This window comes from Mixophyes fleayi, chromosome 4 (genome assembly GCF_038048845.1).
Source record: "Mixophyes fleayi isolate aMixFle1 chromosome 4, aMixFle1.hap1, whole genome shotgun sequence".
NCBI lineage: Eukaryota > Metazoa > Chordata > Amphibia > Anura > Limnodynastidae > Mixophyes > Mixophyes fleayi.
The window spans coordinates 55,589,858-55,617,646 of NC_134405.1; the positions used below are offsets into that span (position 1 = coordinate 55,589,858).

At 43.1% G+C, this 27,789-nt stretch overlaps 1 protein-coding gene and 1 long non-coding RNA gene across 9 annotated transcripts in view; one reads left to right on the top strand and one right to left on the bottom strand.

Annotated features, from left to right (window-relative positions):
- ANK1 (ankyrin 1) overlaps window positions 1-27,789 on the top strand; it is a 174,130-nt gene that overhangs the window by 73,472 nt on the left and 72,869 nt on the right. For 4 of the 8 annotated variants that reach the window (XR_012691194.1, XM_075207083.1, XM_075207085.1 and 1 more), the window contains exons 3-10: window positions 13,963-14,064; window positions 22,829-22,927; window positions 23,106-23,204; window positions 23,310-23,408; window positions 26,925-27,110; window positions 27,205-27,303; window positions 27,403-27,501; window positions 27,628-27,726. Coding sequence is in view for 7 of the 8 variants with exons in the window: in XM_075207083.1 (XP_075063184.1) it covers window positions 13,963-14,064; window positions 22,829-22,927; window positions 23,106-23,204; window positions 23,310-23,408; window positions 26,925-27,110; window positions 27,205-27,303; window positions 27,403-27,501; window positions 27,628-27,726 (882 nt within the window). In the remaining variant the exon portion in view is untranslated. Of the gene's footprint in view, window positions 1-430; window positions 573-5,632; window positions 5,781-11,514; window positions 11,578-13,962; window positions 14,065-16,782; window positions 17,015-22,828; window positions 22,928-23,105; window positions 23,205-23,309; window positions 23,409-26,924; window positions 27,111-27,204; window positions 27,304-27,402; window positions 27,502-27,627; window positions 27,727-27,789 lie in introns of those variants that run through there. The other 4 variants (XM_075207090.1, XM_075207088.1, XM_075207089.1 and 1 more) reach the window with 4 other exon arrangements.
- LOC142151445 (uncharacterized) overlaps window positions 1-27,789 on the bottom strand; it is a 404,300-nt gene that overhangs the window by 59,088 nt on the left and 317,423 nt on the right. The gene's annotated exons all lie outside the window — the stretch shown is intronic.

Below are 27,789 nucleotides of genomic sequence, written 5' to 3' on the forward strand. Positions count from 1 at the left end.
GTATCTTTTGTACCTGCTATAGGGCAGGTGCAAATATAATATTTGCTGATGATGACTTTTCCTAAACCAGGCGCATATGCTGCTGATGCGGATGCATCTCATGATAGATGTATAAGGCCAGAAATATGCTACTTTTTCTTTCTTTTTTAGAGTAACTTATTCCCATTTTGCAACCATCTCTGCATCAGCCCCTAAGTCTGATAATCAAGTATTTTGGACAGAAGTGTATGCACTAACTTAACCCAGCATCCTCACTGCGGGTATCATCTGTGTCATGGCTATACCTTGCTCAGCTGTGACTATATAACCACTGACCGGCTAGTTTATATCCGTGTGCTGACTGTCACAATTGTACAGAATGGCAGTGGAGGTAGACAGACAAGAAACTTATTTAGGAGGATAGAAGGGCAGGGACTAAGCACTGTCTGGTCTGGTAGATAGTGAGAAAGGCTGCAGTCAGAGATAGCAAAGAGGCTCTTGCTTATTACAGACAGAAGGATCAGGGGAGACGCTGAGAGACAAAGCAACGGGAGGCGGACAGCCCCACTCTCTGTGTCACTATGTTCATTAAGGTGAGTGGTATTGTCTAGCAATGACAGGTGTGAATGGTGGTGTGACACACTGGGTACCAGGCCAGATTCCACTGAACATGTGACTGAGTGTGTGGTCACTAATTACTATGTATTCACTCATCCAAAAAGTTAAATAAACTTTAAAACGTAACATCAGTGCTTTTGTAGTTTTTTGGCAGAGTCGCTATGAATCAAGCTTAAACTATTTAGTTTGTCGTTCCTATTATATTTGTTCCACATTGTTTAGTGGAACCCCGTGCCTTACTAAATATAGTTTATCCATGGGATTAAAGGATATGCGGTGAGGTTGGGTACCTGGCAGCACAATCTACCTACCACATTACAGTACTTAACACCTTAGTAAGCAAACACCTTAAATGAGATTAGAGTCAGATTACTTCCCTGTGTTTTATAATCTCCTGGAAGTACAGCAGCAGGCACTGAGAGTCAGCTATTGTGTCTTATACAGAAGGAAGACTTCAATGTAATCTCAGTTTGTTGTTTTATTCTTTGGCATCTACCTGGCACAAACTGGCCATTGGGGATATTAGAGGCACCGAGTGACAGGGTGGGTGACAGGATGGTACGTGTGCCAATGTGCTTGTACTGCCAGTACTGTATACACACTGGATGTTACAGTGAGGTTAAAGAAAACGTTTGTAGACTATTTAAAATTGATATAAGTTGTTGCGTGATCTGTATGGATGGAAAATGGGGTTTGTTCTGATTACCAGCGTACTCTTATCACACATGAACAGAACTAAGGGTGGGGTCACTATGACACTGCAGAGTGAAATACACATATGTCACAGATACCGACAGATAACTAATGGTAAATAGTTGTTGTTTTTTACCTTTTTAATGAGAGTCATTTTAACTGGCAGGTCAGCTGTTTGGTTGTTGTTGTGAAAAAGTATTATAATTGTGTTTATTCATGATTAATATGCTGTTCCTTAACAGTTATGAAAGAAATTAGAATGTGCAATATTCAAATGATATTAAGATTAATCAGGCAGCATTGGCAAATACCTTCATTTTTCTTTTACTTTATATATGTGGATTTATGGCTAGTGTCAGAAAATGATCAAAGCAATGAATGGTCTACCTGACTCTATTGCATTCATCACAGAAGGTGTCTTAATATGTAAAATGAAATTCAGGGGCAGGGACGCATTTGAAAATACCATAGCATAATATTTAGGCACAATTAGGTTCTTATGGGTTTATTTATTAAAGGACTAAGGCAGTGGTTCCCAAACTTTTGCAGTTCGCGGCACCCTTAGAGTCTCCAAATTTTTTCAAGGCACCCCTCCAAAATAATTACTGAGCAGTCCTGTTTTAGAAGTAGTTGGGTCAAAAAAATTGTAATAAGTATTTAGGTCAGGACAGAAATACTTATTTAGTTGTATGCAAAAATGCCCCCTCTGCATCCAGACACTCTGCCCTCAGGCACTCTGCCCCCTCTGCATCCAGACACACTGCCCCCTCTGCATCCAGACACACTGCCCTCTCTCACACTGCCCCCTCTGTCATGCTGTCCCCCCTCATCTGCCCTCTCTCACAATGTCCCCTCCTCTGCCCTCTCACACGCTGTCCCCTCCTCTGCCCTCTCACACGCTGTCCCCTCCTCTGCCCTCTCACGCTGTGTCCCCCTCCACTGCCCCTCTCACGCTGTGTCCCCCTCCTCTGCCCCGCTGTGCCTCTCCTCTGCCCCACTGTGACCCTCCTCTGCTCTCTGTCCCCCTTCTCTGCCCTGCTGTCCCCATCCTCTGCTCTCTGTCTCCATTCTCTGCTCTCTGTCCCCATCCTCTGCCCCCCTCCTCTGCTCTCTGTCCCCTTCCTCTGCCCTGCTGTTAACAATCCTCTGCTCTCCTCCTCTGTCCCGCTGTCCCCCTCCTCTGTCCCGCTGTCACCACCCTCTGTCTCCCTCCTCTGTCCCGCTGTCCCCCTCCTCTGCTCTCCTCCTCTGTCCCGCTGTCACCATCCTGTCACCAACCTCTGTCCCACTGTCACCATCCTCTGCTCTCCTCCTCTGTCCCGCTGTCACCATCCTCTGCTCTCCTCCTCTGTCCCGCTGTCCCCCTCCTCTGTCCCGCTGTCACCCTCCTCTGTCCCGCTGTCACCATCCTCTGTCCCCCTCCTCTGCTCTCCTCCTCTGTCCCGCTGTCACCATCCTGTCACCAACCTCTGTCCCACTGTCACCATCCTCTGCTCTCCTCCTCTGTCCCGCTGTCACCATCCTCTGCTCTCCTCCTCTGTCCCGCTGTCACCATCCTCTGCTCTCCTCCTCTGTCCCGCTGATACCATCCTGTCACCAACCTCTGTCCCGCTGTCAACATCCTCTGCTCTCCTCCTCTGTCCCGCTGTCACCAACCTCTGTCCCGCTGTCACCATCCTCTGCTCTCCTCCTCTGTCCCCCTGTCACCATCCTCTGTCCCCCTCCTCTGCCACGATCCCTCTCACTCTGCCCCGCGCCTGGCGCCAGCCATAAAAAAAACCAAAACACATAAACTTACCAATCCGCCGGGACCCAGCAACCTCCTCTTTCCTGCAGCTTGTTACTGACGTCGATATTCAGTGACAGCTGCGGGAGAGAGGAGGCTGCTGGGTCCCGGCGCCCGGCGGATTGGTAAGTTTCTGTGTTTTGTTTTTATGTCTGGCCCGCGGCACCCCAGTGACAGCGCCGCGGCACCCCTGGGAGCCGCGGCGCACAGTTTGGGAATCGCCGGACTAAGGGCTAGATTTACTAAACTGCGGGTTTGAAGAAGCGGAGATGTTACCTATAGCAACCAATCATATTCTAGCTTTTGTAGAATGCACTAAATAAATGACAGCTAGAATCTGATTGGTTGTTATAGGCAACATTTCCACTTTTTCAAACCCGCCGTTTAGTAAATATACCCCTAAATTTCAGTGTACAAATAAACTATCAAGTATTTGTGTCCTACATGAAAAAACAGCCAGTATTTTCCTCATGTGCAAAACAATAAACTCATTTGCACCCCTTGCATTGCAGCACGGTTTTGTCCAAAAAACTTGAGTAAGAAAACGTATTAAATTTTTTTCTTAACTTTCCTTAATGAATCAGGCCCATCACAGTACTGGGATCATGAGTTCAATTGCCGACCATGGGGTAAATGTATGAACCTCCGGATTCTTCATCTCCGGCGAGTTCAGCGTCTTCAGCGCTTAAATTTAAAGCGGCGCTGCCTTGTAAAGTGAAGTTTTAAATTTAAGCACTGAAGACGCTGAACTCGCCGGAGATAAAGAATCCGGAGGTTCATACATTTACCCCCATGGCCTTATCTGTGTGGAGTTTGTATGTTCTCCCTGTGTTTGCGTGGGTTTCCTCCTAGTGCTCTGGTTTCCTCCCAAACTCCAAAAACATACTGGTAGGTTAATTGGCTGCTATCAAATTGACCCTAGTCTCTCTATATGTCTGTGTGTGTGTGTGTTAGGAAATTTAGACTGTAAGCTCCAATTGGAAAGGGATTGATGTGAATGAGTTCTCTGTACAGTGCTGTGGAATTAGTGGCGCTATATAAATAAATGGTGATGATTATGGTGATGATGATAGTCATTATTGAGGAAACTTTAAAAACAAAAATCTTTTTCATTTTTTTCTCTCCATAAAATACATTTATTAGGATGTTAGGCGAATCTAGGAAATTTTTGTACCCGGGGCGATTTAGGCCCCGCCCCCTTTCTGACTTCTGAGGCTGCCGGCGGCTGCACACTATGTGCAGGTCCACTCAGCAGGGAAGGTGTGCTGCCCGGCCGCTCTGATTGTGTCACTGCTGAACGAACCTGCACATAGTGTGCAGCCGTCAGCAGCAAGCCCCTGTTAGGGGGGGGGGGGGGGCGATTGATTCTCTGATATATCATGTTGATGGTCTCTAATCTATCATGTTGATGGTCTCTGATCTATCATGTTGAAGGTCTCTGATCTATTATCTTTAAGATCTCTGATCTAGCATGTTGAAGCTCTCTGATCTATCATGTTGATGGTCTTTAATCTATCACGTTAATGGTCTCTGATCTATCATGTTGAAGGTCTCTCATCTATCATATTGATGGTCTCTGATCTATCATGTTGAAGGTCTCTGATCTATCATCTTGAAGGTATCTGATCTAGTATGTTGAAGGTCTCTGATCTATCATCTTGAAGGTCTCTGATCTAGCATGTTGAAGGTCTCTGATCTATCATATTGATGGTCTCTGATCTATCATGTTGAAGGTCTCTGATCTATCATCTTGAAGGTATCTGATCTAGTATGTTGAAGGTCTCTGATCTATCATCTTGAAGGTCTCTGATCTAGCATGTTGAAGGTCTCTGATCTATCATGTTGATGGTCTCTAATCTATCATGTTAATGGTCTCTGATCTATCATGTTGAAGGTCTCCGATCTATCATCTTGAAGGTCTCTGATCTAGCATTTTGAAGGTCTCTGATCTATCATCTTGAAGGTCTCTGATCCAGCATGTTAAAGGTCTCTGATCTAGCATGTTAAAGGTCTCTGATCTATCATGTTGATGGTCTCTGATCTATCATGTTGAAGGTCTCTGATCTATCATGTTGATGGTCTCTGATCTATCATGTTGATGGTCTCTAATATATCATGTTGATGGTCTCTAATCTATCATGTTGAAGGTTTCTGATCTATCATCTTGAAAGTCTCTGATCTAGCATGTTGAAGGTCTCTGATCTATCATGTTGATGGTCTCTAATCTATCATGTTAATGGTCTCTGATCTATCATCTTGAAGGTCTCTGATCTAGCATTTTGAAGGTCTCTGATCTATTATCTTGAAGGTCTCTGATCTAGCATGTTGATGGTCTCTGATCTATCATGTTGAAGGTCTCTGATCTATCATGTTTATGGTCTCTTATCTATCATGTTTATGGTCTCTGATCTATCATATTGAAGGTCTCCGATTATTCACTGTATAATGCTGCTGGTGCTGGAGGACCTCTCTGCATCGGGAGGAGGAGGTAACGCAATGTCGAATTTAGCGAATCAAATTGAGTCTTGCTTCTGCTTTATGACCCGCCAAGATTCACACGCTGCTCCAGCTTTTATCCAATAAGAGCAGAAGCTGCAGGTGGAACTGGGAGGAGCAGAAAGCAGAAATAAGAGCTGGAGGTGACAGGACGTAAAGCAGAGAAAAGGACCAATGGGACCCGGAAGGAAGGAGCTGGGGGCTGCAGGTAAATGTTCCTCGGGCCTCAGGTGACCCATCAGTGGTTTAGTTTGTGCCTATTACTGTACTATATTACAGCAGTGAACTCTAACATACCACTAACACAAGCACTCTTGTATTTACATGTATACCCGTTTCTCTAATAATGTCCTGTATGTATATGTTACTAAATATTCAGTATAGCGCTTTCATTTTCTGAAACAATATAGTGTTAGACCCCTTACATTATCATGCATTCTTACCACTGTAACATATTGTTGTTTTACAGATAATAGACCTCTCACCCCCAAAAATGTAATTCTCCCATAATTGTAAAATAAAAAGATCAGGAGACCCATATGACCTGTAGATTGTTATTGCCTTAATCCCTCCTCCCCCTTATATTTTTAAGCTCAATAAGGTATGACACTAAAAGAACCCTATTCCTAATTATCCTGTTCATCTAGGTGTGTCTTATCAAACGTTCACAAGACAGTACAAGAACAAACATTACACACAAAGGGCTGATGCAGAGTTGGCCACAAAATGGGTGTAATTTACACTTAAAAAAAAGAGGGGCGTAAAAAATTGTGTATTTACGCCCATATGCTGAGACTTACCCATATTTAGATTTGTGTAGCTCTGCCCAGTAGCCTATGTTTACACCAGAGACACACACATCCTATTGTTTGTATACATTTGTTTTATGGTCAACAAACACATTCCCTAGTAGGCATCAATAAAAAGTAAAACAAAGTCTCTAATACAACTGAAACAACTTCCACTCTCATGTAAAACACAAACAAAATGAAACATTTCTTTGCCTAAACACATACACAAAACCATAATATATCCAAGCGACGTAGAATGCAGCTTCAGCGGTGTAATCACAAGATGGGAATTACAAGCATTTCACTAGTGCCAGAGACCACTATCATCATCACCCGCTATTTGCACCTACTCCTGTCTGTTGCCATTTGCAATTACACGTACCCACCTTTACTTTACTCGGCCTACATTACAACGCCCGTCTCGCCTCTCCAGGCGCAAGATGGGGTAAGTGACAGAATCACGCAAAACCGCATGGGCACATATGCATGTTCCCACTTACTGGGCACGCACAGATCGATTTCACGTACGATATGCCATGCCATGTGGGCAGCACTTGGGTCATGAGTTCGATTCCCGACCATGGCCTTATCTGTGTGGAGTTTGTATGTTCTCCCCGTGTTTGCGTGGGCTTCCTCCGGGTGCTCCGGTTTCCTCCCACACTCCAAAAACATACTGGTAGCTTACTTGGCTGCTCTCTAAATTGACCCTAGTCTCTGTCTGTCAGTGTGTGTGTGTGTATGAGGGAATTTAGACTGTAAGCTCCAATGGGGCAGGGGCTGAGTTCTCTGCACAGCTGCGGAATTAGTGGCGCTATATAAATAATGATGATGATACACAGACTAGCGTAGCACTCAGTCAGCATCAGCTCTATAATGTGCTAATTGATACATTGTCTAATAAATGCAACGTTATTGTAAACCAAAATTTTGTGATAAACCAGGGTATGGGAGCTGTGAAGTAGGGGGTTGGGGTAGGAGTCATATTATAAAAAAGTCAGAAGGATGCCAGGCACAATATGCATTGACTGAGAAGCTCTGTAATTTGTTGGGTAGTGTGTGGCCCAGGATTTCCAAATTTTGCAAAAAGATTGAACTGATCTGTTAATGAGGTAGGCCATATATTAATTCTGGTCAATATGCCATAATCAGTGTTCTCCCCAGCACCTATTTCCCGGGTGCTCCACCCAGATGTTTTTACTTGCCACCCGGCTCTTGGAGCCCAACAGAGTCCTATTATAATAGAATAAACCATTGTTTCTCCTAGTATAACAGGCACTAATTGAGCATTACAGCCAGCAGTGTTTTAGACTACTGACCACCAGTGGGACCTGTCCTGGCAGGTTTGGGAAATAACCTCCAACATTTTTCATTAAAATTGCAAAGTATTACAACAGTCCCCACCCTGCTGCTTCTTAATGCCATTCGGCTGCTTCTTAATGCCACCCGGTTGGCAAAAATTTCTGGGGAGAACACTGCCATGACCTATTAAGACTATATTGGTGTCAGGAAGAAGTGGATGGTTTCCAGTCGGTCACCCACTGACCAGTGGCAGCAAAAATGATTTGTTTTGGTGCCGGGTAGTGGTAAGATTAGGAATAGGGAGAGGATGGCTAGTAATGGGTAATGGTGATTTCAAGATTTCTGATGCTGTTCTAGAATTGAGTTAGTTTGGGGCACTCTCACCAGTTGTGCAGGAGCCTGTAGGACAACCTCTCCAACATTTGTCTAAGCCTGAAGGATACATTTTAAGAACCTGTTAGTATCAAAGCTTATACGCATTTTGTTTTATTTTTAGACAAATTGAGCTGCTGGGAATATTGTTCCAGATGTCCGGCCATTCATCCTATTCCAGAGTTTTTGGCTAATTTATGAGAGCCTTTATATGAACATATTGTTGTGAGAAAGGGATGTTAGTGTTTGAAAGTGCTGAATGTAAAGTAGATACTAGACCTTTGTAAGAAGCATATCAGAGGCAGAAGACGTCAAATATGCTTAGAAACCAGTTAAATTAATTTACATGGAGTAAAAGAAGTTAAGTTTGAAGCTGTGACAAATATACGTGGTGGGGTTAGCAATTTTCATTTCTAGATCGGGAAAGGTCTAGGTGGATGCTAGGTCGTTAAGAAATGTTTTCCCACCTGTGGAAGTAGGATTAACCCAAACTGGTAGAATGGGAGGTGGGAAAGATGCCAAGGAGAATGATTTGATGGAGGAGTCCCATATTGAGAGTGAGAGGGTGGGATGGCTGTTGCCGAATGGAGGACACTGGTGTTTCGGGAGCCTGAGAAGGGAGGAGAGAGTTGGAGATGTTATTCTCTCTGCTTCAATAGTAGTCCAGCCTTTTACGTTTGAAGAGGGGGTGCCATTGGACACACTGGGCAAGTTTGCTGCCAAATAGTATTTTTTAAAGTTGGGGTCACTCAGACACCCCCCTACCTCACTTGCAGGATATTGCAATGTGTGTTGCCCAACTCTAGGGCCCTCTTTTGCCTAGACAAAGTGAGAGATGTGGTACTGATTGAATTTAAAAATGTGTGGTGGAACTTAAGTAGTAGTAGAGCAACCTCAACAAGAGTTTGACTGAGTTGATTTGACTTATCCCATTATTTAGTTGTAGTCATCACTTTTTCATTATGAAATCTGGTGTATTATACGGCATAATTCACTCCTTACTGGAAATGATTACAGATATTAGAAGCCACCTCAGATTTATGTGTCTGTATAAAACACTCAGCCTACAGCTTTTATGTGTCACAGAACTTAGTGACTTCTAACATACATATAATTTATATTAGTGAGTGCATTATCCCATATGTATTACTGGTTTATACTATTTTGGCAAATTATGTTGTTCTACTCGTCATATGTCTCTCATCCATATAAGTGCTCCCATTCCCAGTTACACAACTTTTTTCAGGCTGCCACCACTTTGTGGGATTCCCTCCCTCACACAGTAAGACTTTCATCTTGTCTTCGAAACGTCGAGAGTTCTCTGAAAACCCACCTCAGATTATAAAATTCCTCAACCACTCACTTAACCTCCCTAGGTTACCCTATTACTACCCTTCACACAAGACAACAAGCCTCTGATCCCCTGACCCTCATTGCTGTGTGGTTGGATCATATAGCCACTAAGCACTCTTTACATTTGCAGTCTGGCTGGACCAATATAGATTGTTTACTGAAACTATATTAGTAAATATGGTTTATGATAATATTCGTCTGGGCTATTACGGATTAGGGCTCATTGATGAACTACTGCAGACTTGTAATGCTTGTTTATGTGAACAAGCCAACTTCTGTCTTTAGAAACGTCCCCATAAAATCGATATGTGCCTAGTTTTGCGGGGGAGGCGAATGTTCCATAAAATGAAAGTCACAAACACTAAAACTGTCACATCAAATTCCAACCTACTGCCACGTTAGGACCACACCTTTCATTATTTAAACTAATACTGCATAATTTACAGTTACATTAATGATTAGAGTAAGGGCACATTGGAACTGTATTTATTATGTTAAACATTTGTGTTTTTATTGTATTGGTTGAAGTGCACCCACAAGGAAAGGCTTTACACCCTCCTACAAATCGGAACATCCCTGGAAATGTCCCTCTCCATTATTTTATATAATTTAAATAATCCTGCCTTGCAACATTAAATATTTGCATGTGCATCTATCCTTCACTTAGCAAAAAATGGTCTTGTCCCTCATCACTCCTCATCGTGCTAGTCAAACTTTTGCACCCCCATAAATGATCCCATTAACAATGCCATATTCGCCAACAATTCCGTGTGCTTTATAGTAAAACTGGATGCAAATGAGTTAAAGTAGGTACGTGACATCACAAAGGAGTATTAACGCTACGGTTTACACTTTTGCAGTTCGGGAATATTTTTTAATAATATTTTTTTTTAAATGTCTCTGTTGGTGGTCAGTATTGCATTGTTCACAAAATACCGTTATTGCATTACAACCAAACCTCTTCTTATGGTATTTAACCTCTTTGATATTATCCACCATTGTTTCACATGACTGTTATAGTGCTTGTCTTACTAAATAGGCCATTTCATTATTTTGTTTACTTCTGATATTGCATTAAATCTCATCAGTTTTCAATAGATTTACTTCTTGAATATGTATTGTATATATACTTTCTATTAGGTTACTATATAGGCCTATTCAGTTTGTTTATTAGCATGTTAATAATCTCTCTTCATTTACATATGCACAGTACCATTGCTCCATGGTGATTCAAAACAGATAAGATAACTGCAGAAAGTTATGGGGGTAAATGTATCAAGCTGAGAGTTTTCCAGCGGGTTTCAGAAACCAATCAGATTTTAGCTATCATTAATTTAGTACATTCTACAAAATAATAGCTAGAATCTGATTGGTTGCTATAGGCAACATCTCCACTTTTCAAACCCGCCGGAAAACTCTCAGATTGATACATTTGCCCCATGTTGTCTGTTTTGCTACTCCATCCTGGAGAGTGAGAGAGAGAGGGGGAAGAGAGAGGAGGGGATAGGGAGAGAGAGGGGGGAGAGAGAGAGAGGGGGGGATAGGGGGAGAGAGAGAGAGAGGGGGGGGAGAGAGAGAGAGGGGGGATAGGGAGAGAGAGAGAGAGGGGGAGGGAGAGAGAGAGAGAGGGGGGGGACAGGGAGAGAAATTGAGAGAGGGGGGGATAGGGAGAGAGAGTGAGAGAGGGGGGATAGGGAGAGAGAGAGAGAGGGGGGGGATAGGGAGAGGGAGAGAGAGAGTGAGAGAATAAAACTACACTGACTGCTCTGTAGTCACACATCATATAAAATATACACGTTATATGTTCAAGTTGCTGTACATCTGTACAGTACACCATGCACACAGATACAAATGCTGATCTGCACACTCATCTTCCCTCCCAATGTACAGGGATCAGACCCTTCCCTACCTTTTAAATGTGATGATAATACTACTATGCATAGTTCACCAATGCGTGAATAGTCAGTGTCAGTCAATGGGTTCCCGGTTAATATGTGCCACCTGCCCCCAGCGCCCGGTCGGGCAGACCATGGGCACGGTGCCGGGAGGGGGAGAGGAAAGAAAGGAGGACGGGGGGAGACAGCAGTGTAAGGACGGGGGGAGGGACGCAGTGTGTGAGACGGGAGGGAGGGGGTGCTGTCTGTATGCAGCAGAATGGCAGAGCGGGCGGGCAGGCACCGGGCACGGCCTGTGAGTAACAAGAGGGAGTGGGCGGTGGGGGGGATACGGGGGGAGGGAGGGAGCGGGAAGGGGGATTAATGCTTCACAATCCCAACATCACTTTGGGGGCCCCCAGGGACTTTATTTATGGCCATGCTGCTAGACACCTGCTGTCCTGTGTCCAAGCAAGCTGGGAAGAGTGAGGGGCAGCGGCTGTGGCAGACTCTTTAATGCCACCCACCCTCCACCCTCCTCAGGTTGTCACTGTGCCCCTCTCCCCGCCCAGTGACCCTGGATGGCCTAAATCTCAACCACAATACATTGGCACCTCACTACAATGTCACATCATGCTTACAGTACACTAATGTGCACAGATTGGATGTCTGCGACTGACATACTACAGCTTCTTACACCACCCAGCACTGCATTTACCTTACATTAACACATGTCATACAGGCGTTTACTTCTATTATTGGATTTCTGTATAAGGTGTCTCCTTGTACACAGTCACTGCACTCAGGTACAACCAGAATACAGCTTTTAAACTACACACATGTTGTGGCCCCTGTTGACAAACTGATCTATAAACAGGGGAGGGCTGGCAAATTTTAGTCTGGGGGGGCAAGACACAATTCAGCAGCCTATTTTAAGGGAAAAAAATGCAGTTGGCCCAGTGAACCAGCCCAAGGTAGCCCACTATGGGACCAGCCCGGGGAACAGATGGCCCCCACCCCAGCCTTCCTCTGTCTATAAACCCATTTTTATATAAGGTATATATCTGGCAAATAGTTAGATATACTGGCTGTAATAAAAAGCAAAACCAATGCTCAATGCACTCTAATTAAACCGATTCAATAAACACAGACTACACCCCTTCAACAGCGTTCTACATACCAGACACATTATGGGGCCTATTTATCAAACTATATGTGATAGATATCCATCCTCGTATAAACACAGCCTGTACGCAGGACACCTCCCATGCATTCTGTAAACAAAGAGTACATTTATAGATAGTGGGTCAGGGTGAAAGCGGCACTAAACTGTAGTCCTGGGGCTAAATCTGTCATAATAGACTTCTGAAGGGAGAATTACTGGTGTTTGGAACCCTTGAAAGTATATGTCTGAGTACAGCAGAAGCCATTATATTTGCAGGACAGTGGGATTGGTAGACATTTCCAGAGCAGGATACTTTTGTTTGCTATATAAATGTCAGATGTGTCCAGCATATCCTTACAGAGAGCATGACATGAATATTTGGTGAAAGGCAGAAGTAGAGCAGCAAACCTCCATCACTTACCAAGGGACTCATTAATTATAACCGGCTCCCACTGCTCATAGGAACCAGTATACTGGACCTGTGTAACTCAGCCCTCTAATCACAGGATTAGTGCAGTGGGAGCAGCTAATTAGATATAGAAGGTAGACAACATTAGTATAGTGCCAGAAAACAAGTCATTATTTTTCTGCAATTGTGCCTGCAGGACTTCTGTCATTCAAGCCCTGTCCAGCTATTCCATAAAGTTCTCCACACATGATAAATTCATATCACCCAACATTTTAACTGAGCTCCCCAGGAAAGTGTGCAAAAAAGGAGGAGTGTGGTTATATCACAGTGGGGTAGTGGCCGCATCACGTTGGGGCGTATCACATCCCCCAGTGGTATGTCTAGCACATCTAAAGTGCTAACCCACCCACATCCTCAGTCCTTTCCCTAACAACACCCCTGTGTAACAAATTGACCCTAGTCTGTTTGTCTGTCTGGTTCCGTCTGTCTGTGTGTGTTAGGGAATTTAGACTGTATTTGCTCTCAAACAACCTGTTATGCAGTTACCTTTGGCTCCACTGTAAGAAATGTGCCTCTTTGACTCTATGTATGGACAGCATTGCATGAGCGTAGATGTACAGATCTTTCTTGGTAGCTGAAAGCCCTGTAGTTATCAGTTCTGATGATAAGCTGCACTTTAATATTTAGGTTATCTGAATGCATGAAGTATTAGACCAGTGTTAGAGTCATTGCACGGTACTATCAGTTCTATGATGTGTTCTGATCATTTACAGAACAATTCTGTATCTCAAAGTTCACACAATGTTTTCACTAATGAGTTGTTGCCGGTAACACAACATCCTCATCTTCTCATACCCTATTTTACCTTATTATGTACTTTTCCGTTGTAATCATGTAAGTTCTTAAATTATACTTCATCCCAGGTTAATCATTGCTTCAGTTTCCTGATGTGACAAGCTGGACCTTACGATAGGTTTATTTAAATATCCTTTTACTATCTCCTTTCTTTCAGTGTATATTTATGAGTGTATATGTTTGCGTGTTGTAATACTTCTCACTACGCCTTTATAACTCCATGGCAGGAGGGCACAGTTATCTCCCCTAATGTTACCTATCTGTTCCTCTAGGCTGATGCAGCAACCAGCTTCCTGCGGGCAGCCAGGGCTGGAAACCTGGACAAAGCACTGGACCATCTGAGGAATGGGGTGGATATAAACTCGTGTAACCAGGTAAAGTGCAGTCCTTCCCAAACCAACCACATCACAGAGCGCTTTAGCTGTAGTATGCCAGAAGCTCTGTCTGCTATGACAAATAGTGTGTAAACGGTATATGAAATACACAAAGTGCATCTGTATCACAAGATTAACTCTATTCTACTTCACTAAACCTATAACTCTATTCTACTCCACAATTAGCTCTATAATGTAGCTCTGTAATGCTGATCTAATCCATATCTACCTCTCTAACATTGTTCTACTGCCCATCGAGCTCTCCAACAGTGGTTTACTTTATGTCTAGAACTCTACACATCAGCTCTATGATTCTCTTCTATGCCTCATCTAGCTGTTTATCGCTGTTCTGCTCCAAACTATATTCTATAAGGCTGTTTTACACCTCAACTATCTTTGTAACATCCTTCTACTCCACACCGAGCTCTATAACACTTTTTTCTACTGCACCCTATGTCTCTAACATTGTTCTACTCTATATCGAGCTCTATAACACTATTCTACTCCACATATTGCTTTATAATGTTGTTCTACTCCTCTATAACATTTTTCTATTGTTCATATGCAACAGTTCTACTCTACACTACAGCTCTATGACACAGTTCTACTCTACACTACAGCTCTATGACACAGTTCTACTCTACACTACAGCTCTATGACACAGTTCTACTCTACACTACAGCTCTATGACACAGTTCTACTGTTGCAATTCACATCTAATCCTGTTTTACTCCACATCAACATCTATAACACTGTTCTATTGTACACGTAGCTCTGCAACACTGCATTACCCCATGTCTAGCTCTGTAATACTGTTATTTTACACATCTAGCTCTATAACACTATTCTGCACCACATATAGCTTTATGACACTGTTGAAATTCCACAGCTAGCTCTGTAACAGTATTCTGCTTCACCTCTAGCACTATAATACTGTTATACTCTACATCTAGTTCTATAACACTGTTCTACTCCATATCTACCTCTATAACACTGTTCTACTCCATATCTACCTCTATAACACTGTTCTACTCCATATCTACCTCTATAACACTGTTCTACTCGACACCTAGCTATATTACACTGCTCTATTCCACACCTACTATAGCTTTATAGCAATATTCTACTTCACATCTAGCTCTATAATACTGTTATACTCTACATCTAATTCTATAACACTGTTCTACTCCATATCTACCTCTATAACACTGTTCTACTCCATATCTACCGCTATAACATTGTTTTATTCCACATCTAGCTCTATATAACATTACTTTGCTCAACACCCAGCTCTATAAAAGTGTTCTTTTCCACATCTCTGGAACACTATTCTTCTCTACATCTATTCTACACCTAGCTCTATTAAGCTGTTTTACTGCACATCTTGCTCTATAATGTTGTTCTACTGCACATTTTGCTCTATAACACTTTATAATCCTGTACTCGTCCAATTGAAGTAAAATGCCACATCTCTATATAAAACTTCTGTACTTCACTCCTTGCTCTGTAATACTGTTGTATTCAACACCAAGCTCTGCAACATTACAGTATTCCATACCTACCTCTATTGCAGTACTCCACCAAACAACCACCTCTATAGGGAAGCTCTACCCGACATATAGCTCTATAGCATATAGCTCTATAGCATTGTGTTCTAACTCTCATCTCGCTCTACTCCGCACCTAACTCTACAACATCTTTCTAATCTACACCTCGCTCTACTCCACAGTGATACCATATGATAGTTATGTCCTAAATCTAGTTCTTTAAGTTCTTTAAAACTGCACTTATTTTCAGTTAGCTTTAGGACAGTGCTCTACTTCAAACCTATATAACCTTATCATTGTAATCCTTAGTGAAATCTGTAACCATGCTCTAACCCACATCTGCATCAATAATATATAATTGCTCTGGATCACATCTAGCTCTATGATACTGTTCTAGGTGTCTAGCTCTGTGTTCCATTTCACAACCAACTCTCTAATACTTCTCAACCCCACCGGTAGCTATATATCATTGATAAAACGCCTCTAATAGTTCCCTACTAATATTCTTCTGTATGCAGTATTGCTCTTCGTCCAGAAATCACTCCCCTTTCAACAGTTCTGGACCAGTATCTGTCAAACCCAAGTGCTACTGTAAACCCACGTACTGAGATATTGACACTACGCCATCCACATGTACAACGATCTGTTCTCAGACTTCTTCTCCGCTGACAAAGTACACAATATAATCTGGCCTTCCTCCACTATCTCTCAGTGCTCAGCACTTCGATTTAGGTTCAGCCGGCACCTTTGGGTCTTCTGGAGAATATCGGGCGTGTGGGAAAGGTCCAGCCTCATATGTCCTGTGATCCTGAGGGGGAGATATGTGGTCAGACCTGTCCCACAGGTCGTGTATTCTGCCCGACCTCACCGTGCCTTCTGACCTTTCATCTCAACCAACACTGTGTCTCCGGAAGCCTGTTGTCCTCATCCACCTGACCACCTCTCCAATCTTTGGTCCCAACGCTCACTGACCATTGACCAAGTTCATTACTTTATTTGTCTTTGTTGTGTCATTTAATATAGTCTTCTATTGCTTATACCATTTACTGCACCATTTCTTATAGCATTTGCTTATGAGCTACATATGATCTCTGTTACCTCCCTTTTACTTATTTTGTTTTATTTTTGCTGACAACCATTGACCTTTACCCCACGTGCCATCTGACCTCAGCTCATTATGCCTTCTGGCTGACTTCCCTGAATTGTGCAGCTACCTCAGACTGACCTCTGCAGATTTGCCAACTTCCATTGATCATCTGTCAGTCTAACCAATTTGGGGTCAATCACAGTGATCTGTATTGCAAACATTGCATTATTGAAGTAAAGAGAACATTGATGGCACTAGCAAAACTATCCTCGTGTCTGTAAATGCAGGAGGGGAGGAATATCTGGAGCATACCTTGGTACAAATGTTTTTTTTATTTTTAGTGTAATGCACATCTACTTCTATACATGCAGTCATGTATTTTATATTAAATGACTTCTGTTAAAATACAGAAAAAAAGTGTAATTGCCATTTCACTATATTAGCCTTAAAGTGCCTAGGGGCACAATTTTAGCAAGGTGTACCTAAAGGTATCTAAATGTGAATAATCTTGTCTTCAGAGGTTGGGGGTCACATGCAGTCTGCTGAATCAGTCCATCCACCATCACTTCACATCAGCAGGTTTCTAATACACAACGCGTTTCATGTTTTCTATCATCTACCAGATGAATCACCTTATGCAGCAAACTGCAAATGAGTCCTCTGCTTTTGAAAACAACATATTCAGGTACAGTTAGATACCTTTGCAAAAATTATTGTTTGATACTATTAAGACTTAATTTAGGGAGAAGTAAGTCAACATCATGGTAAACTAAAATAATACCCAATGAATCTGTATCAAATGTCAGAAGAAAAGGGGACCAACAAGACAGATAAAAATAAATAACTATATTAAAAATGGAAACATTTGAGAAGAAATTCTCAAAATTGCCTAACATCTGCCACTGAAACACAGCGGCCTGTGTGTCAGGCACCGTCCCCGCACTGCTCATAGGTGCCGGGAAACGACCGCTAGCTTGTCTCCCTGCTCCCATCCTGTTGACTAGCAACTGGGCACTCTTCCGAATGTCGGCTCCCTTCAGCGTGCTCAGGCGCATTTCAACCAGAGTATTGATTCACCAGTCTCCAGCTTACCAGTGTCCTTCTCCTTGTTCCTGTTTGTTGCTTATCATTCCTGACCTCTGGCTCGTTCCTTGACCTCTCCTTTGGCTTTGTGATTCGGTACCTTATTGTCCAGCCCTTGTGATCTGGATCTGTCCAGTGTGGTCTTTCAGATGTGTGGCCAGGCTAGCCACTGATCGGACAATTGAATGTGTAGATTGCAATGTGTATCACCGCCTTTGCTTTTACTTGTAACATTCAGTGAAATTGTTAAAACATGGTGAGAATTTGGCCGGTATCGAAAAACCCTATTATTGTTATCCAATGATGTCACAACCTGGTTTCCCCAGTCATAAGTACTAGAATACCCAGTCTTTCGTTATTTTGAGCCCTTACTACTTAGGCTGGTGTGGAGGTCAAGCAGTGCATTTCTACGATATTTCATTATTGTGGATGTTTTACATGATGAGCAAGCTCTGTGCATGAGCTGTGTGACAAATTTTATGTGACCCAGAAAATTAAACAATTCGAATCAAGCTTTACATTTTTCAAACAAGTAATATATAACCCCTATCCTAACCGACAGATTGATACACTGTTTAGTATAGTTGTCTATTGAGTACCTTTTGGATCTGACTCTCTATCTTCAAGGGTTGGGTGTTTGTAGTCCCCTGTCTACATCCGACCTCTACCAGGGCATCAGACACCCAGTGACACCAGGTTTGTGCTGACTGGCATGATAGCTTTTTGGGCCAGTCACTTCAAGCTGCTGACGTTGTCCACAAGATGTAACCTTGGGGATATACGTCCAGGCTCCCATAGATGGAGAATCACATATAAAAGTTGCTCATTTGATGCATTCTACTAGAGAGCGTATCCAACCAAATGTTGGATTTGAGCCTATTTTGCACATCTGTCCCTAAGAAATATCCAAATAGGTGACCGAATGCTGTCTCAAGAGTTTCCTGCCTGTCTCGAGCTGTTAAGCAGTTCTTAGGGTAGATTTTAAAGGCATGCAATTTAGTTTATAGTCTTGAGCACCATCACGGGCATTAGTACTATCATCTATACATATTATATATCCTCTTTTTGACTTACATTTAACCCTTGTAGGTCACTTCAAATAGGATAAAACTAACCCAGCTCCTGAAGTATTTTCTGCTGCGTCACAACTCTTAAAATGTCACTTGTGTGGTCTCAGCTTAACACCGCCTACCTACATGGTGAAGGCAAGTGGCTGTTTCTGCTCTGCGTCCACTCTCCCATAATTCATTGCTTTTGAATATTTGTTTGAGCTTTGCCATTATTTTAAGCTAAGACCCTTCCTCTAGCACCTATAGCTGCCGAAACCTCACACAACTGTGGCTACTGCAGCCAGAGACCAGGCCTTTCGTCTGTGAAACGACAACTGGTCTATGTGTACAGGGTCAGCTAAGAGGCAGGTCAAGCGGAATACACAAAAAAATGCATTATTTACATTATTAAAGGCAACAGTACATCGTGCCAAATATGTTAGTAAAAACATAAGGGAGCGACAGTTGCTAAGAAAACTGCATATAAGGAATATTGAGAAACCCAATCAGAGGAAGATAAAAAGCATATAAATCTAGTCTAAAACAGACTGAACACACAGTAAAACGTGCTAAAGGGCAAAAAAAAAAGAAGAAAAGATTGCAGTTAGTAAAAAACAGTGAGGATTACGAATAGTGAGCTGTATGTAAATGGGGTGGGGGCTATGTGTATGGTCAACTGATTATTAGCAGATGCCATACAAAAATGTGTCTGGCTCCTAAACTGTTAGGCCGTCTCCTAGAAGCCCTGTATTAACCAAACCTTTTAACCAATTGCTGCTGACAGGTATAATTCCAGGTGATTGGGGAATTGCAAATGTAGTTCCACTAGACAATGGCACTTGAACATATGTTACTATAGAGCTGTGAGTTTCACATCAATAGTAGGGAAAGTAATATAACCGCTGTAAATAATTGTTGACTATTTAGAGTCACATTTAATGACCCAAGGCAGCATGGATTTACTGCTGGGACATCATGCAAAACAAATCTATTCCATGTTTTGATTCTGCGACTAAAGTGACAGATCAGAGTGGATCAGTGGATGTAGCTTATTTAGATGTTAGCGAGGCATTGGATACAGTATTAAAAAATAAATAACTAAATTCAGAATCTGACAGTGGAACGGATAAAGGTTTGGCTAAAGAACAGAAGACAGAGTGTTGTAGTCAATGATACAAGGTCAGATAAAGGGCTGGTAATCACTGGGGTACATCACGGATCGGTCTGGGGTTCTGTTTTGTTTAATATATACATTAGCGATCTTACTTGTGGCTTAAAAGAGAATTTATATAGTTTTGCAGACGATGTAAAGATTTGTAACACATTGATACACCAGATAGGGTAAAACAAATGCATAGTGATCAGGAAAGACCTTAAGGAGAATATTTATCATAGGGAGAAAAGCCCTATGGCTGGCAAAATCAGGAGGTAGGGTTTCGCCCTATGCATCAAAGATGTACCGCCAGCGATATTTAACTGCACCCACAATACTGGCCTCGAACAGTAAGGGTTAACGATCCGCTTAGACGGCCAATCTTTCCAGATCTGACAATGAGTGAGCCAGCTTGCGCAGTGAGACTGAAATCCTTAATTTGGGCTCCAGAGATGGTGATAACAGAACAGGCATTGTGGCGATACAAGTACCGCCATGATACTTGCTAAAAAGGTTTCCTCATGCCAAGGCACGGGGAAGCCTTCACCGGCAACAGCTGACTAATCTACCAACAGGCAGGTTAATCGCTGGCAATAGCAGTGCTATCGCTGGCAGTAATGCTTTAATGTATAGGGCAAAATAAAAAGCCCTATATAACAGACAAGTCAGTAGAGGTTTTTCGCTCTGATATATAAGTCCCTTAGTTCGATTTTTAAAAATAAATAAATAAAGCAAACACACACGAAAAGGGCAAAAATGAACCTGTAGGTTCTTTTCTGCTATCCTAACCATTTGTCCAACTTCTCCTTATGCCACAACAAACTCTCGTACCCATCATGCCCCCCTTCCATAGCTGCCAATAGTCCCTAATATCCAGGACAGTTACAGGTATTAGTGAGATCTCTGGATGTTTCTTGTCCCTGGCAATGTCCTTACGTTTGAATACTGACCAACTAAAAACAAAAAATATATTTTTTAACCCCTTAGATGTCATTGTTACCATCGATACTTATTTTCTGTACTTTACAAGTTCATATGTATTCAAGTGAAATATGTGAAATGCAAAAAAGCATGTTATCAATATCAGAAAACATGACATGATGGGGACTGTGTTGCTCCAAGGTCTAGCAGGACAGCATGGCGTGTGACACGCTTAGATGACCCGACTTGGGAGCAAAGTGTCCCTGGAAACTATTTTAAAATGTTGGCACCTATATCATTCTCATACTGCTGCCAGGGGGGGTTCTCTGGAGGGCCTCACGTGTTTGATCATGGAAAGTCAGGTTCTATAAGTCATTGCTGATAGAGAGACCCAGCAACTTTCATAATCAGAAATTCACCACTGCCTCTTACTATAATGCCACCTGCTCATTATCTCCTCCTTCTCGTACTTCTGCAAATATTAATGTGGCTGCAATGGTTTGTAACTAGTTACATTTTCAAGTTACATTAGTACAGTTATACACTGTACAGACAATAAATATGCGCCACGCTCTGAACATTGCGTTTGTCTGGTAATGATCCGCTGCATTAACCCCCCCGCTGTACATGGAAGCTGGTCTGTGCCTTTTCAGTCCATGTTTCCATCAGGTAACTTGTTTTATTATCCATTACCTGCATACTGTTCAAGGCTGTACAGATCTGCATCCGTACTTTGTGGTTTAACCAGATCAGTAATGAACATTAGCGGAGTGGTCTTGGGCTTTATCTCTTAACCTGCAGTCGTAATCCCGCTGTGAGATTCCGTCGATCCCATACCACATTCAATACATTCCCTTCTCCATTACATTATATCTAATTCTAGATAACGTGTTGTTTGGAGATGTATGTGGATAACCATCATGTGCCATCTCTGTTATATCGGATACTAAGCCACTGACCAGGACAGCCCATGGATAACCTGTTATATTGGAAACTTTCAGTATATTACCCAATTCCCTGACTTCACCACGTGTGTGTTCCAGGTTTTCCATCCGATCACAGCCACAGAGGGTCAATAAATGAGTGTAAAATGTATTAATTCTAATGGGAGTCAGGTGACAAATAGTGACACATCTGGAAGATTTTGTTATATCTGGCCTGAAGGGCAGTGATCTAAAACTGGTCCCACCACCTGTTATAGTGCATACAATATCAGGCAATTGTGGCCACCAAAAGTCTCCGATAATGATTGAAATTGATAATTATTCTGGCATGTTGGTAAATGGCAGAAAATGACCACTATTGGGCATTTCTGTTACTCTCCCACTTGAGCATGCTGGTTGAAATCTTATTAGGGCCTTACAGCCAGACACTGTTATGACACTGAAATATTTGTATATATGTGGAAGAATTTGTTGTTGCCAGGAGTAGGAAGTACAAGGACACTGGTTGCGGCCGTCTGTAGGGCTTAAAATACTTCCATTTAGGTAGGTGACCAGAGTATGGTTCCTAGCAGCTTTCCCTAGTGAACAGCTTTTTGTAGTACTATGCCGTTTCCAAGAAAGAATGTACCTGTTAACCAATGGCCAATCCGTAGTCTTCACTGGTCCAGGGTTAAGCTTACACCCCACACCCACACTACATATACATTTCAATGGTTTTAAAAAACAAAAATACTTTTTTGTATGTTTTATTCTTAACTGATACATTTAATGCTATTTTGTTTTATATTTAACAGAATGAAGTACCCTTGAACCTATCTGAGGTACCCCTTGGGGTACTTGTACCCCAGGTTAAAAAACCTAGGCTCTAAACCCTTTAATGCAGTATGTCACCTGCATTGCTAGTGACCCTCATTTACCATATACTGCATCCGCTACCCTCCACTTTTCTCTGTGCAAGAGTAACCCCTTCTTTCCCGCAGAATGGGCTGAATGCTCTGCATCTCTCCAGTAAGGAAGGACACCTGAAGATGGTGAGCGAGCTGCTGCACAAGGAGATTATCCTGGAGACCACGACAAAGGTTAGAACGCCACCGTGTATTCCCTTATACCGCTATATATCCCACCGTCATCTTCTGCATATGTTACACACACCCCCTCCCCCAGTTTTTCCTGTTACTTTCTGCTCTGTCTCTATGTTACAATATGCATGTCTGCAACAACCTGAAATAATCCCCCCCCCTCCTGTTGACTGTACAGAAGGGCAACACGGCCTTGCACATCGCTGCCTTGGCTGGTCAGGAGGACGTGGTGCGGGAGCTTGTTAACTATGGGGCCAACGTCAACAGTCAGTCACAGGTAATTGTTTCTTAAGTAGAGACCTCGCACTGGGGTGAGTTGGGCAGGGAAAATTCACAATGTAAACGTAACGTGACGTCGGCTTTTGCTTTATCTTAAACACAGAAAGGTTTTACACCCCTGTACATGGCGGCTCAGGAGAACCATCTGCCTGTGGTGAAATTCCTTCTGGAGAGTGGAGCCAATCAGAACCTAGCTACAGAGGTCAGTACGTTTTCTAGGCATGACTACAGAAATGCGTTATCGTAGCTGTCAACTGTATCTAACTTCCAGGGACAGTGCAAGGTACTAGAGATTTGTCCATGCCCATTGTTGTCCCCAAAATATCCCTACTTTTAGATGCTAATCTAACAATCTGTTATTTTTTTCTGGATGTTATAAGTTGCAGTGACTTTTATTATTATTATTCTTTATTTGTAACGCACCACAAGGTTTCTGCAGCGCCGTACAGAATAAACAGTAGAGCATACAGTGTAAAACAGTTCAGAACAATAAATGAGTAAAGCCAAGACTCCCGTAGCTCCAAACATAACTAGTACAGTGAAGTTGGACTAGAAGAAATGGACTAGAGACAGGAGGGAAGAGGGCCCTGCTCGTAAGAGCTTACATCCTAAATGGAAGGTAAACAGACAGCAGGTACAAAAGGGAGTCAGTGGAAGGGATCAGGCGCAAGAGGAGCGCATAGAGGGATGGGAAGAGGGAGGTGAGGAGATCAAGCATGGAGATGCTTAGATGGATGGGTGGTAGGCTTTGAGGAACATATGAGTTTTAAGCGTCCACTTGAAGGTGCACAGATTAGGGGACAGTCGTATAGAGCAAGGGAGATCATTCCAGTGGAGGGGGGCAGCACGGGAGAAATTTTGAATTCTGGTGTGGGATGAGGTGGTCAGAGTAGAGGAGAGGCGACGGTCATTGACCGGTCGCAGGGAAAGGGTAGGAGTGTGAATGGAGAGGAGGTTGGAGATATATGGGGCAGTGGGGTGGGAGAGGAAGAGGAGTTTGAAAAGAATTCTGTAGGGATAGGCGAGTCAGTGTAAGGCAAGGCAGAGAGGGGAGGCAGAAGAAGATAAGTCTTGCAGCCACTTTAAGTATAGAATGAAAGGGGGCGAGGTGGGATCGGGGGAGGCTGGTGAGGCAAAGGTTATAATAATCAAGACTGCAAATGATGAGTGCCAGGATAATGGTTTTGGTGGCATCCTGAGGTAGGAAGGGACAGTTGCGGGCGAAGCTGGAAGCGACAGGATTGTGCAAGAGTTTGAATGTGAGGGGCAGAAGAGAGGGAGAGGTTGAGGGTGACACCCAGGCAGCGGAGTTGGGGAACAGAAGAGATGGGGGTGTTGTTAACAGTGATAGAGAGATCAAGGTTGGATGAAGATTTAGAAGGAGGGAAGACAATGAGTTTGCTTTTGGCAATGTTGAGTTTCAGAAAATGTGAAGACATCCAAGAGGAGATGGCGGAAAGGCAGTCAGATACACGAGAGAATAGGGGGAGAAAAGATCAGGAGAAGAGATAAAGAGTTGAATGTCATTGGGGTAAAGGTGATACTGTAGACCGAAGGAAGTAATCACCCAGGGAGGTAATGTACAGCGAAAAGAGTAGAGGGTCAAGAACAGAGCTGGGAGGGTCTCCTACCTGGAGGGTGGAGGGATGAATCAGGAGTGGAAACAGAGAAGGAGCGGTTGGCGAGGTATGAGGTGAACCATGCGAGAGCCAGAGAGGCCAAGAGAAAGAAGGGTCTGCAACAGGAGGAGGTTGTCCTCGGCGTTGAACTCCACAGAGAGGTCCAGGAGAATGAGCAGGGAGAAGTGAACCCTGGATTTAGTCAAGAGAAGGTCGTTAGTAACTTTGGCCAGGGCGGTTTCAATGGAATGGAGGGGGTGGAAGCCGGATTGGAGAGGGTCAAGGAGGGAGTTGTGAGTGAGGTACCTGGTGAGGCGGTTGCAGACAACCCGCTCAAGTAATTTAGAGGCATAGGGGAGTGAAAGTGAAACGGGGCAGTAGTAAGCGAGTGAGGTGGAGGTCAGGATTGGGTTTCTTAAGAATCGGGAAGATAAAGGCATGTTTAAAGGAAGAGGGGACAATGCCAGTGGAGAGTGACAGATTGAAGAGGTGTGCAAGGTAAGAGCAGGCAGTGAGGGAGAAGGAGTGAATGAGGTGAGAGGGATGGGTGGAATGTAGACGGGGGACTTGTAGGAGACTATAGTACTTCAAGATCCAGCGAGACAGTATGACATGTGACACACAAAGTGTCTCAGGAAACTATATTAAAATATTATCAGTGGACCCTGCATTTTATAATAACTTGGCGAGAATGTACTGTGACATTAAGGAGACACATAGGGAGTTTTTTTTCTAAGATTTTATTCTTGGCACGGATGATGACACAGTGCAGTAATATTTGTTTTTATGAAAGATGTCCTCCTAGTGGGATTGTAGTATTGTTCCTCCCAGTCAGACATGAGGTTTGAATGTTTACTAGCCATATATAGCATAATGACACAATTGTTTCAAACAATGTAAGCATATTCTGTACTCTAAGCGTATACTGCAACTTGATGATGATGATGACTGGTGTTTTTAATATAATGTAAAGAATTAAATAAATTATTTCTTTTTTTAACAACGGCGTCCCCCTTCCTCCCTAAAAGTGATGTAAGGACCAGCTCTCATAGCTTGGGCTGAATGCCAATATTGGGGGCGGCGTACGGCGTGGGGTCCTGCCACAACCGTCACCCGCCCGGGCTTGTCACGATATAATAGGCAACCCCACAGCATGGGGTCCCCGTGTCAGAGAGGACACTGACCCAGACTGTTCAACACAGGGCTGAATTTATAAGGGAATCGGGCCTACAAAGAAAATGCGGGCATGCTCCTAGAAAAAAACAAAACGCATGATGGCTCTAGCAAGTCCCAGGGCACTCTGGGTAGTACTGCCTAAAAAAATACTGCAAAAAAAAAAAAGTACAGCCACAGTGAAAAATATTGAAATATGATTGAAATAAAGACTCCACCAATCCCACCGTTCACCAATTTATGAATCACCTAATTCCACGGGGATAGTCTCCTTTCTTCCAGCTTTAATTCCAAAGCAAAATATGGATGACGCTTAACTGCTCTTTTGCAGAGCCCTGACGCCAGTAAGCCTGCCAGCAGCTAACCAGTACAGAGCAGCCTCACTCTGATTGGTCACAGCGTGAGAAAGCAGCTCTGATTGGTTAGTTGCAACTAGTCACCACATGATAGACCCCTTTAACATTTCAATATGATATTGCACTTAAAGCAAGTCAGGAAGCATGAGTAACTGACATTGCAGCAGAAGGAGCATATGAAAGCCGATTACTGGCATTTCAAGTTATTATGGCCGCTAGGCCTTTGGATCTTATACTGTTTCTTGCCTTTGGCCTCCATTTCTCATTCAGCAAAAAAAAAAAATGTAAATGGCAGGTCACAGCTGGGTGGGTACTGTTTAAAGGATTGTCGACCTATGTTTATTGAGACAGAAGGTTTCAGGCTTGTCTCAGTAAAAATGGGTCACTGACCTTTTAAGCAGTATCGTGGTGTATAGTCTTTTTCTGAAGGATTCGATAATGCTCCCAACATTCCATTAGCATCTGAAATAAAGTCTAAATATGGACACACAAGCACTTTGTTTCCCTACTTATAATGCAATATATTCACTGGAAACCACTGGTTTTATAATGGCTTCCCTTCATGCGCAGGATGGCTTCACCCCACTGGCCGTAGCTCTGCAGCAGGGACACGAGAATGTGGTTGCTCACCTCATCAGCTATGGAATGAAAGGAAAGGTCCGGCTCCCTGCTCTCCATATTGCAGCCCGAAATGACGACACGCGCACGGCCGCCGTCCTACTGCAGAATGACCCCAATGCAGACGTGTTGTCAAAGGTCAGACAGTGTGGTCTTACATTGGCATCAGTAGATGTGTGTCTCACTTATATGCTTGCATTGACTGTGGGTCATGTGTGTGTTTTTGCTACAGACGGGGTTCACACCCCTGCATATCGCGGCCCATTACGAGAACCTGAACGTGGCGCAGCTCCTTCTGAACAGGGGTGCAAACGTGAATTTCACTCCTCAGGTGAGAAAAGTCATCTTTGCCTTTGACTCCATCATGATGGTAGAACAGATTATGGCATTGATTATATGTTACCATGTGTGTTAATGTTGTTCCGTGCAGAATGGGATCAGTGCTCTGCACATCGCCTCGCGGCGTGGAAATGTCATCATGGTGCGGCTGTTGTTGGATCGGGGAGCCCAGATAGATGCACGCACCAAGGTAATAGCTACAACCAGATGGCTCTAGTCTGGTTGTGGAGTAAAGTGTATTAATACCTATCAATAGCATGTATCTGTGTGCGTGTATATGTGTGTGTGATGTCAGTGTGTATATTTCTCCGTGCAGGATGAATTGACCCCTCTACACTGTGCTGTGAGAAATGGACATGTCCGTATATCAGAGATTCTGCTGGATCACGGGGCCCCAATACAAGCCAAGACAAAGGTACCACTGGTCTGACATGATGATACTCCCAGATATTCATTGAAATGAATTTGCTTAATGAGA